Source organism: Salvia miltiorrhiza, chromosome 8, assembly GCF_028751815.1.
Source record: "Salvia miltiorrhiza cultivar Shanhuang (shh) chromosome 8, IMPLAD_Smil_shh, whole genome shotgun sequence".
Lineage (NCBI taxonomy): Eukaryota > Viridiplantae > Streptophyta > Magnoliopsida > Lamiales > Lamiaceae > Salvia > Salvia miltiorrhiza.
The window spans coordinates 10670683-10683385 of NC_080394.1; the positions used below are offsets into that span (position 1 = coordinate 10670683).

Here is a 12703-nt window from a genome sequence, read left to right on the forward strand (position 1 = left end):
TTCGACCTAAATCCTCTTTTTTTGTGTTTCTTTGGCAATGCAGCGATGAATTTGGGTTGTGTATATATCACGGAGGGAAGTTCGCTACGATAGGAACAAGCAGCAGATTGTATTCTGGTGGTGAATTGACATCTAGATATGGCTTAGATAGAGATAGGTTTGGCTATCTTGATTTGGAGGAGGAAGTACAGAAATTAGGATACGTATCTTGGAAGTGTCTAGCATATAAGGTCCCTAGAACTCTTGTTTATATGGAATTATCTGAGGATAAGCATGTGATGCAAATGTTGAAGCACATCTCCAGGTCTTGCCGATCTATCTCTGTTTATGTAGATGATGGGAAGAGGGAAGTGGTTAAGGCTGTGACTGAAGTGGTTACTAAGACAGTGACAAAGACAATCACTACTACTAAGAGGAGTGTTGGCAAGGGAGGGGGGAAGTCTGAGAAGGTTAAGGAGAAGGTAGATGTGGGAGGGCAGAAAGTAGACAAGGGAAAGGGTAAAGTAGAACAGGGAGGGGAAAAGGGAGAAGTGGGAGATGATGTTGTGTCACAATATTCCCAATTGACAGATGCAGCAGAATGGAGCACTGATGAGGATGATGATGATTATTGCCCAGGGGAGGAAGATGAGGAGTTAGTGGAATCTGAAGACAGTCTAGGAGATATGGAATTAGGTTCTGACGATGATGAATATGAACAAGCTAGGGTGAATCTGAGAGAGGGTTTAGGTGTCTTGGGAGATAATATGTCAGATAATGAATTGTCACTTGAGGCTGAGAACTCAGATAGTTGTGATTCTGATGGGCAATTAGTTAGGAGTAAGCAGCCTAAGGTGGTATATGATCCCAAAATGGATATTGCAGATTTGCAATTGGTACTAGGAATGAGATTTGAGGATGGTTTTCAATGCAAAAAGGCATTAGTTAGTTGGAGCATAGTGAAAGGGCATCCTATCCATTTCAGGAGGGTCAACAAAGAGCAATGCGAGGCCTACTGTGAAGAGCCTTGTATGTGGAGGGTATTTGCAAGCACTGTTCAGAAGGAGAAGAGTCTTGTAGTTAAAGTGCTTGGTGATGATCACACTTGCACATTTGCTGTCGAGAATAGACAAGCAAGCTACAAGTGGATTGGTGAGCAGTACATTGAGGTGTTTAGAGTAAGGCCTCAAATGATGGTGGAGGAGTTCAGAAATGATGTCAAGAGAAGGTTCAATATTGCTATTCCTAATGGCAGATTATATAGGGCTAAGGCTTATGCTCTAGAGACACTGAGAGGATCAGTGACTGGCCACTATGCAAAGCTAAGGAGTTATATATCTGAGCTTATGAGAGTTGACAGAGAAGGGAGATTTGAATTACTGGTAGGTGATGGTACAATATTTAAAGGGTTGTATATAGGTTTTAGTGCTCTGAAAAAGGGATTTGTGGAGGGATGTAGACCCATCATAGGCCTAGATGGTTGTTTCCTGAAGACTCATCTAGGAGGGCAGCTTCTTTGTGCTATTGGAAATGATGGAAATAACCAGATGTATCCAATTGCTTGGGCGGTTGTTGAAGTGGAAAATGAGGCATGTTGGGCATGGTTTATCTCTATGTTGCTTGAAGAACTTGGTGTTACAGATGGTTCAGGTTACACGTTCATATCGGATCAACAAAAGGTAAATAATTCTACATATACTGAATTTGTTGAATTTACATATACAGATGTTACATTTACTTATACAGATGTTATTGAATTTGTTGTAGGGTTTGACAAATGCTATAAAGGATTTGGCTCCTTTTGCTGAGCATAGGAACTGCGCACGCCATGTTTATATGAATTGGAAAAAGCAGTTCAAAGGAGTAACACTAAAGCACATGTTCTGGGAAGGTGTTAGAAGTTCATACAAGGAGGAGTGGGATGCAGCAATGGACAAGTTGAAGGCAGAGAACATGGTGGCTTATGAGAATTTCATTGAGAGAGACCCATCCAGGTTCTGTAAAGCCTTTATATCTACTGCATGTGTGAGTGATATGGTAGATAATAATGTGTCTGAAACCTTTAATGGGTACATACTAAATGCTAGAGGGAAGCATATAATACATATGTTGGAAGCAGTTAGAAGTGGCCTTAGGGAGAGACAATTTCAGAAGTTAAAACATGTTGAAAGTGTGTCTGATGTGTTAACACCTGCTGTTAGAAAAAAAGTTGAAAAATTGAAGAGTTTGGCTAGGTTCTGTACAGCTCACCCTGGGTTAGGGGGTAAGTTTGAGGTTGAGAACAAGGATGATAGATTCATAGTTTCTTTACCTGAAAGAAACTGCAGCTGTAGAGTTTGGGAGCTCACTGGCATTCCATGTATCCATGCCATTTCTGCTATCCATTTCATGAAGGAAGATCCAGCCAATTATGTCCACAAGTACCTGACTACTGAGACCTACTTGAAAGCATATTCATATCCATTGGAGCCAATAAATGGTGAAAGACAATGGCCCAAGGCAGTAGGCTATCCAGTTCAACCTCCAAAAGTGAGGGTGATGCCTGGGAGGCCAAAGAAGAAAAGGAGAAGGGATCAGGATGAGAAGGATCCCAAAAATCCTTCTAGACTGACTAGGGCAGGGACTGTTATGACATGCCAAAATTGTTTTCAGTTAGGTCACAATTCCAGAGGGTGCAAGAATGAGACTGTGGAGAAAGAGAAGCCAGAAAAGAGAAAGCCAGGAAGACCAAGGAAACACCCTAGGCCAGATGATGATGTGAACTCAGGTGGAGCAAGTAAGAGTAAGAAGAAGAGTAAGAGTAAGACCCTAGCTATGGAACGAGCACAGGTACAAGCATCATTTTCATATTTTCCAGTCATGCAGAATTTGTTTGATTCAATGTTGATTCTAACTATGTTTCTAATGCTTGTTGTAGGCATCAAAGGGTGTAGGGCACTTTGTGGGAGAGGAGACAGGAAACTCTTACATTTGCTCTGGGAGTATAGTGCATCAAGTACCAAGAGGGGAAGAACTATCATCTCAAGTGCCAACCCAACAATCCCAAACCAAGAACTGACTGTTGAAGCTGTCCTTATTTTGAAGTGGTTTTAAATGTCCAAAGTTAGCTCAGAAACTTGTTTTTGAAGTTCAAACTTATGAGACTCCTATTACTATGTATTTTGTATTTTCTTTTGCTGATGAAAGACAAATTCCATATTATATGAATGGAGCCATATTTTATTTTGAAGATGCCAATGTGTCTAATACAAAATGCCACTGCAGATTTCCATATTTTCATTACCAACAATTCAATGTCCATTGCACTTGAAAATTGGACAATACAATATGTATATGAAAATAGGATACTAAACAACAAGTTGAAGCACTAACATGTTCAATCACTAACCATAGCTTAATCTAGTAATCATTTCTACAAAATGAGTGACATCGAAACTGCATAAACCAACACTCCAAAACAAGCACCATACATGAATTGCTTCATGTTGACGAATAGCTTCTTGTTGTCTTTCTTTTTCTTTTTGAGATGCTTAATCTCAGCCTCCAACTGTCGGATTCTCATCATGTCCGCTTCAAGATACTGTTGTTGTCGGTAGTATTCGCCAATCCAGAAAGTTAGTTTCGATTCACCATCATCTTCTTCTTCTGCCTCTCCTATCGGAGTCTCGGGATCAACCCAATGCCAAAATCGACACTGAGCCTTAATCTGCATAATAGGGTTATACATTGTGAAAATCGACACTTAAACTAAACCCATTAATGAAAATCGACACTTACATCTTTCTTCGGACAACATATGAACCTCCGTCCAGGGTTTTGTTGTGTTTGCGACGTCATAAGCACGACGCGGCTTCCGCAGTAACACTTTGTGGTCGTGTCGAACATGGCCGAACCGCCGGAGGAGGAAGATTTAGCACAAGCCATGGTAATTGTTGTGAGAGGAGAATGATCGAGAGAACCCTAATTCTCACAATTTCATTTGATTTGGAATTCATAAACATAATCTCACGAAATAAGTAGATGATCAAACAACACAAAACGACGTCGTTCGTGTCTTTTAGAACGACGTCGTATAATATCCCGTCCGGCGTGTCCACGTCAACTTTTCGTTCAAGCAAAATATGCCATGTCAGCTTTATAATAAGGCCGGAGCAAAAATTGTGGAAAAATTGAACGCGGGTCTAAATTCAGGGAAATCCAGACAAAATTTAAAGTATATGGAAAATTTGAAAATCGGGCCAAAGTTCGTGTGTTTTAGCGTAATTAACCCTATAAATAAATTAAGTACATATCACGCATACACTAAACTTGGCCAGACCACCCAATGACCCAAATGGGTCTGGGCTAGGCTTGAGAGATTGCAACCCTATCAATTTTCGGGCTAGGCCGGCCCGACCTGGCAAGTACCAAAAGTCCTGGGCGAGTCGGGTTGGCCCGACCCACCCATTTTGCCACCTCTATTCATAGCATCCGTGAATAACTTATTCTAAAACTCGTACTAGGGGTTGCTCAACATGTCTTAGCCGTCGTCGAGTTTCACATCCGACCGCTTGCCGCCCCTCAAGACGTGGGTGGGCTGTCACGCCGCTCTTCGATGGCAGCATTGTCTGCAACAATCATGCTAAGTGCCATTTTATCTCTGATGAAGTGGCTGAGAGCATATTCTGGCTGTGGTGGATCAAGAATCACATGATGCCGCAGACTTTATTTTTAACAATGCCCACGGCGATGCTAGGTCAGAGAGTGAGCCAGAGCCTCCCAAATTTTCCAGAGCAGCTTGTATCTCGAGTTCCACGGTGACCTTCACCACTTTTGAGTTGATGAATACGATGGCTAATTTCCAAGCATATGCTTGAGCTTCCACCTCTTCAATTTTTGGACTCTTATACTATCTTCAATTTCGTAGATGAAGTGTGGTTATAACGAGAACTGTATTTTTTATGAGAACGTGATGAATTCGTTGTAAAAATTAATACATTTACTGTTAAAAAGTAATGTACTAGAAAAAAAAAATCACTTCCTTCAAGATTCAATCTAAATGATGATCCAGTAAGATAATGCATCACTATAAATCTTAATGATTGAATAGTTGAAAAAATTCTCTTTTCTCATTTTTATACAGTGGTTCTTATAGGAACAAGGAAAGAAGAACTACATTATTATCATGTATCTTACAAAAAAATAGTAAAGGTGGATGCATAAAAACTGCTTACTATCCATCCTATATAGGAAAACTTAAAACGAAAATAGTGAAGGCGCTCAAGACTTAACAATTAATCGTTTTGCACAGTGTATTACTTATAAATCGTTGAGCGTTCAAGAACATGTTTGGATCACTTTTATTGTAACTAGCAAAATGAATATACATTGTACGTATAATTAATGTTATTTTATTTGATAAAAAAATATATAAATATAATATTTGATAAAATATTAACATTATGAATACTATGATAACTTGTTAATTAATTAACTACAGTATATTTCTCCCAATTAGGGTATATAATTAATTTTATTTTTATTTGTTAAATATTCATTATTAGAGTTGATAAACCTAAAGTTAGGGTATTTAATTTTTTTTTTAACTTCAATTCTTTAAAATAGAATTAAGTATGATTCATAATATTAGTAATAAATTTTATTTTTGGCGGGAAATATAATTTTTTTTATAATTTTTACTGAATATCTTTTTCTTTAGAATTTTTTTTCCTTCTTAAATAGGATCAATAATGGATTTCCATTTGAATCATTCTCTCGTGACTCAAACTCTCAACTTAATAATTGAAGATAAATCTTTTATCAATTGAGTTGCGCTTCATTGACATTTTTTTTAATATTGCTATTACTCGGAACCTTTACTTGATATATGTTTGCCATTTCCCTCTAATTACTTTTTTTTATATGTTTGCCATTTCCCTCTGATTACTTTTTGAACAATAAACAATAAATAATAAATCACATATAGAAAACAAGCTGTTATGAGTCACTATAATAATTAGGCTATAAACGAAACCAAGCCAGCTGCATTCTTGTGAGTTTTGGCAAGATGCATCAGTCTTCATTTGCTACTTTACTAGGAAAATAAAATTCGACTTCATCTCTGATAATCCAACAGACAAGAACAACCACAACACGACTTGAGAAATTGTGATTTTTATCACCTATCTCTTCCTTCCCAGCTACAATTTATTTTGAATTGAATACAAATGCACCTTTGTTTTCTCTAAAAGACAAGAAAGAATGAAATAAGTTGAGGAGCTACGAGGAATTGCAAGTTTGGGTAGTAATTATGTTAATTTATTTATAATCGGAATAAAAAGAATAATTAATTACTACACGTTTCTTGTTTCTACTAATTATGGATAGGGTATGATGAAGCGAGTAGGGACTTCAATTTCAGGTTTGGAGTGAGCAAGACTCCAACAACTCTCACCACAAGAATGTGCAAAGCACAACATGACTATCATTCATTGCTTCAAAATACAAAATACAAAATATACCCAAACCACTATTTAAAACAATAATTAACCAATTTGGCTACTGATAACAATTAACAAGAATAGGAGATTACAATATTACGATACAAAAATAAAAGATTACGAGATCATATCAAAATCAAATCCCAACCACTAGTTTCCTGAAAAGAGAGGAAGTCTGCCTAGCCTGCTGTAATATAAAGAGACTGGGCACAGCTGAGTTCTTCAGAGAAGCTGCAATGTATTACAAATGGAAAGCCAGTTATTAGGATTTAGGAGTGACTATTTAAGTTTATAAACAAAACCAAGCCAGCTGCATGCGTGTGAGTTTGGGCAACATACATTACAGCAATCACAAATATGCTCTCTAGCTTCATTTGGTATTTTACTAGGAAACTAAAACTCACCTCCAAACAACAAAACTTTAACACCTGAGGCCTATATAAGGATGCTCCATTCCCTCTCTACGTACAGCATTGAGAAGGAAAAAAGAAAAATAGAATGAAGGGTGCAAGTGCAAGTATTTTGCTGCTCTCTTTTGCATGTGTTTCTGTCTGCGTAGAATGTTATGGCGGGAGAGGATTTAATCCTCTTCTCGAATTTATGAAAGCGCCAAGGACAAATACATCACCAAATTATGTATCAGGTCCTGTTTATGCTGGAGTCCAGGAGGGACTCAAGGAAGCTGACATGGTTGCCACTTTGCCGGGGCAACCGCAAGTTAACTTCTCTCAGTATTCAGGGTACGTAACCGTTGATCCCAATGCCGGTAGAGCTCTCTTCTATTACTTTGCTGAATCAGAAGACTCTTCCACAAAGCCTCTCGTCTTGTGGCTTAATGGAGGTAATTAGTATGCTTTCTTTTTTAATTAGTGTATGTTTTTAGGATATATTTTGCCAAAATTAAATGGTTTAGTCAGTGTATGAATGTTGTATAAGTGCAGGGCCTGGTTGCTCATCTCTGGGAGCTGGAGCAATGACAGAGCTGGGACCTTTTCGAGTGAATCCAGATGGCAAAACCCTTTGGTACAATCAATACAGTTGGAATACTGGTAATTAAGTTGATATAAATCAAACTTGTTTATTTATATATATATGAGAAATGATGTTTAAACGAAGTCTGTGCTGCAGTTGCAAATGTCATCTTCCTCGAGTCCCCGGCTGGTGTTGGATTTTCTTACTCCAACACATCATCGGACTACACTACCGGAGACGCACAAACAGCACAAGATGCTTACACCTTTCTAGTTAACTGGTTGGAGAGGTTTCCAGAGTACAAAACCCGAGAGTTTTACATAACCGGAGAGAGCTATGCCGGCCACTACGTGCCTCAGCTTGCTTCACTCATCATGCAAAACAACAAAATCACCAACCAAACTGTCATCAACTTGAAAGGAATTGCTGTGAGTTTTTGTAATTAGTTGATGACTCAAAATATGCATGTTTCCCAGCTGACAAGAATGTGATTGGTGTTTCAGCTTGGCAATGCATTGATTGATTTTGAGGATTACAGGAGAGGGTATTTTGAGTACCTGTGGACACATGCTCTCATATCGGACGAAATGCATCAAGGAATCTTAGATTATTGTAATTTTAGTTCAGGTCCGGATTTATCAGACAAGTGCATGAGTTACAAATATGAGGTTGATGATGCAGTAGCCGATGTCTACCCTTATAACATTTATGTTCCCTGGTGTTCATCCCCAGACTATTCCTCCGTAAATCTTCATCCTTGCCTATCAATTTATCCTAAAAACTAGCAGGGTAATATAAACATGTTGTTGATGCTGTAGATATCAGGCTATGATCAGTGCTCTGATGATTATGTTGACTCATACCTAAACACCCTTCAAGTTCAAACAGCTCTTCATGCTGCGATTACCAGCCCTTGGGCCGCCTGCAAGTACTTCACCACCCTTGTTCATTTCGGTATTACCATAATTTCGACAATTAATTAATCCTGTTACAATTTGTGCAGTCCTAATATAGGGAGAAACTGGAAGGACTCACCAGACACAATACTATCAACCATTAAGGAGCTCATGGCAGATGGTCTTAGAGTTTGGATATATAGGCATGTGAATATGATGCACTACATTTAATATTCATCACAAAATATGATGTTGTCATAATGGATGATATTGGTGTGTGCAGTGGAGACACGGACAGCGTAGTGCCGGTCACAGCTACAAGGTATTCAATGGCTAAACTGGAGATACCGGTGAAGACTCCATGGCAACCCTGGTTCATCCAACTAGAGGTATGCAAATGCAATGCAACAAACACACTCTGCTTGCCATCGAATTATTTGTTTCAACGATGATTGGTTTCAGGTAGGAGGGTACGTTGTTGAGTACGAGAATGTAACATTCGTGAGCGTGAGAGGAGCAGGACACTTTGTACCCAGTTATCAGCGGCAGGGCGCTCTAATACTCTTCTCTTCATTCTTGGAGGGAAAGCTTCCTCCACCTCTGGCTCTGTCTCAGCCCTAAACAAACATCTCTCTACTGCAATAAACTTATACTGCATTTCTTATCCTCGATTGTATATGTATTCATGTATGCAATGTCTAATGGATAACATTCAATAATTTATCAACACTTACAGGTATATTTTGATACATCGCTACCTGCATGCTAAATAATGCTCAATAAACCTGCGCAACTACACTAACTCGTGATAAAAATTATACAAGAAAATATATCAGACTGATTGTCCAAAATCGAGACAAATAATATTGATTTCTCTATGAGATATATTTCACAATACAGATGAAGCAACTCCTGTCATCATCCTATCTCTGTTCATAACTCTAAGCAGTTCTTACCTCCATTGAAACGAATATGTCACTGATTCACCATTTTCTTTGGCTAGGAAAAAGAATGGCTTCTACTACTCCACCATCACAGTAAGTCAGTAAGCTAGCAGCCATACTTCTAATCTTCTAAAAACTGGCTCAGTATCAGGACACAATGTCATAAATAACAGAACAACGCCCTTAAAACTTCAGTCAACTTTAGTCCAGAACAAAAAAATGATGCGCGAGCAAAAGCTTGTCGGACGTCTGTAGCATATCCAACCCATTGTTCTGATGCAATATCACATCTGTTTTACACAGACAGCTGAGTGATGCCATATAAAATCACATTCACAAGCCTATGCAGTCCTAAAATCATTGGGAAGTAGGCCATCCTTGGACATCTCCTGCAGGATGTGAAAAACATTATCCATGTTTCCTTCTTTGTAATTCACCTCCAAAAGGACTTTGGCTCGGTCACCATCAATAACCTTACAGCTTCTTAAGGTATCTTGTAAAATTTGATTCAGCTCTTCCGTCCTTCCCACTTTGTGAAGTTCCCTAGCAAGAGCAATAATAGTAACTGCGTGAGGAACAAGTTCGATTTGCACCATTTCCCTGTATAAATCGATTGCTTTCTGCAAATTTTTAGCTTTACAATGACCATGTATGAGGACATTGTAAACTGCTTCACTAGGCTTGTGGTTGCTCTGAAGCATTGCCTCAAAAACTCGATCAGCTTCATTCATCAAACCTTTCAAGCAGAATCCCTTCATGAGAGCTACGCCGCTCTGAAATTCAATGCTAGTACAGCTTTCTATCAACAAGTCACAAGTGACATCATAAGGAACATGCTCTTCATAGAACAGCTTGAAAAGAAGCCGCTTTGCTTCCTTACTGCGAACCTGCTTATTAAGCCCGTTTATCAACACACTGTAGGTAACAACATCAGGAAGAAAGCCCTTATTGATCATTTCATTGTGGAGATACATTGCACTTTTCATATCATCTTCAGCACAACAAGCATTGATAAGAGTAGTGTATGTACACTTATCGGGCTGCAGACCTAGTCGCCACATATCTTCAAACATTTCACGAGCATCAGTTAGTCTCCTCTCAGCACAAAGACCTTGCATCAAAGATGAATAAGTAATAGCATCTGGAATAATCCCCTTCTTAACCATCTCCTCTCTCATTTGGAATGCCTCCTCCAAACGAGAATCTCTACTGAAACCAGATATGATTGTACTATAACTTACTACATCTGGAGATACTCCTTTTGCAGTCATATCTTTAATCACGTCCACTCCATTGTCGATTCTACCTGCCACACAATGCCCGTTAATCAATGCATTGTATGTCACTATAGAGGGCGAAAAGCCCCTAGCTATCATTTCATTCAAAATTCTGTATGCTTCATCCATAAACCCCTGTTGGCAGAAACCATCAATTAAAGTTGTATAAGTTTTCTCATTAGGATTCAGTCCCCTGACCTGCATCTGGTCGAAGAATTCCATGGCACGACGGAGGTTTCTTGCTTTACACATACTATTGATCAGAGAAGTATAAGTGACTACATTGGGAGACAAGCCATTCCTAACCATCTCCGCGTGCAAAACAAGAGCTTGGTGAAAATTCCCCTCTTTACAGTACCCGTTGATAAGTGTATTATATGTAACTTCATTTGGAACCAAGCCTTGATCCTTCATCTCCATAAAAACCTTGCTCGTCTCCCTCATCCTCCCTTCTCGACACAATCCATTTATGATAACGTTGTATGTAATCACATTCGGCTCCAAATTCTTTTCCCACATCAGTTCCAGCAATGCATACGCCTCGTTGATGTTGCCCGATTTACAATAGGCATCTATCAAGGTATTATATGTAACCACATTGGGCAAACAACCCTTTTTCTCCATCTTCTCAAAGAAATCCAATCCCCTATCTATATTCTTATTTGCACACAGCCCTCTGATCAATATATTGTAAGTGAAAACATTGGGTGAAACATCTTTATCTATCATGTCATCATACACAGTTTTGGCTAACTCAACACACCCACAAGCCTTACTCCGAATAATGGCCTCCAAAATCGAATTGTATGACAACACACTAGGCATGAACCCGTGACTTCTAGCCAAATTCACAAAATTCAAAGCTCTATCAATCTGCTTCAAATTAGACAACGCTTTTACCATCAAATCAATCACCGCGGAGCTGGAGTTGCAGACCTGGTACGTGTCGACAAGACACGAAAAGACCAAATCGCCCCTTTCGTCGGGGGGAAAAGTCAGGGCGGCTTCGTCCGCCAGTGATTGGGCGGTTTTGTAGAGCTTGAAGCGCGTGAGAATGTGAATGGAGAGACAGAGGCATTGGAGCTGGTTGCTGAAGAAGGGAAATTTGCGAGCCCAAGTGAGGAACTTTAGGATTAGGGTCTGGTTGTTTTGGGATTGGAGGAGTAAACAGGAGGTGGCTGCAGGGGTAAATTTGGGAATTAAGGGGTTGAGGAGTGAGGGATGGTGGTATTTGAGGATTGATATGGCATTGTCAACGAGGAAGGTATCCGGCGGAGAGGAGTAAGGCGGCGGCGGCGGCGGCGGCGGATGTAGTGAATTGACTGCTTTGGATTGGCAAGTGAGGGCGTGGAGCGCTCTGTGTAGAGATTTTGGGAGAGGCATCTCCGACGAAAGCAAAATCACAAGTCGTTTTGGCGCCGTCCAACAAATATACCAACTAAGGGATGCGTAAATCTAGCCCCAAAACTTGAAATTTTTAATTCCATAAAATTTGAGTATGAATGATAATCCAATAATCTGATATAGTTGACCTGAAAACAGTTCTAATTCTATAAATTGATTCGAAAACAATGTGTTGGTCAAATTATTACGTGATTATATTTTGATTCAATATTTAAAAGTTATATTCATTATTTTACTTTCATATGTTTTTAGTCATTTAAGAAAAAAAGAAAAAAGAAAAATGTGTGCAACATTATTCTTCTAACAGTCATATATAAATTGATGTTAAAATGTCACTTGTTTATTTGTATATTTATATGTTACAATATAGAATTGACAATAGGAATATATTAGTTAAATTTTTTTTATAAAGCTTGAAGCCTGACTAACCCGATGGGTCAGTCCGAAATCCAAAAATTTAAGATTAGGATGAAGAATTTATAATTTGAAAAAAAAAATCAACCAAATAAATGAATAGAAGTGGTCCAATTAACTGACAAACATGATTTTTGTACCTCAATTTTACATGATTTGTTGTCATTTTCCTTCATATTTTGCTTGTGAATGCTTGTTTGTGCCCTAATGTTGAGTTTTATGAAGATTTGATTTTTTGGTGTAGTTTTGGAGTGATTTCAAAAAAAAAATAAAGGATTAATTGAAGGATTTTGAAGACATGATATTGAAGTATGTCTCGAGAGAAATCCGTGAACGCA

The 12703-nt window shown here is 38.7% G+C and overlaps 3 protein-coding genes across 3 annotated transcripts; 1 reads left to right on the forward strand and 2 right to left on the reverse strand.

Moving 5' to 3' along the window:
- Positions 1–3222: 3222 nt before the first annotated feature.
- On the reverse strand, positions 3223–3966 carry LOC131000926 (uncharacterized). Its single transcript, XM_057927076.1, has 2 exons — positions 3757–3966; positions 3223–3685 (listed from the first exon to the last, which is right to left on the reverse strand). The coding sequence occupies exons 1-2, from the start codon at positions 3901–3903 to the stop codon at positions 3392–3394; spliced, it is 441 nt and encodes a 146-aa protein (XP_057783059.1). The 5' UTR covers positions 3904–3966; the 3' UTR covers positions 3223–3391.
- A 2774-nt stretch (positions 3967–6740) lies between these two features.
- Positions 6741–8968, forward strand: LOC131000844 (serine carboxypeptidase 1-like). The gene is made up of 8 exons (XM_057926963.1): positions 6741–7299; positions 7400–7507; positions 7587–7858; positions 7934–8173; positions 8249–8358; positions 8434–8529; positions 8610–8715; positions 8789–8968. Exons 1-8 carry the CDS (start codon positions 6957–6959, stop codon positions 8945–8947), a joined length of 1434 nt encoding a protein of 477 aa, XP_057782946.1. The 5' UTR covers positions 6741–6956; the 3' UTR covers positions 8948–8968.
- A 44-nt stretch (positions 8969–9012) lies between these two features.
- LOC131000827 (pentatricopeptide repeat-containing protein At5g39710) lies at positions 9013–12031 on the reverse strand. Its single transcript, XM_057926927.1, has one exon. It carries the CDS (start codon positions 11928–11930, stop codon positions 9612–9614), a length of 2319 nt encoding a protein of 772 aa, XP_057782910.1. The 5' UTR covers positions 11931–12031; the 3' UTR covers positions 9013–9611.
- Between the last annotated feature and the right edge of the window lie 672 nt (positions 12032–12703).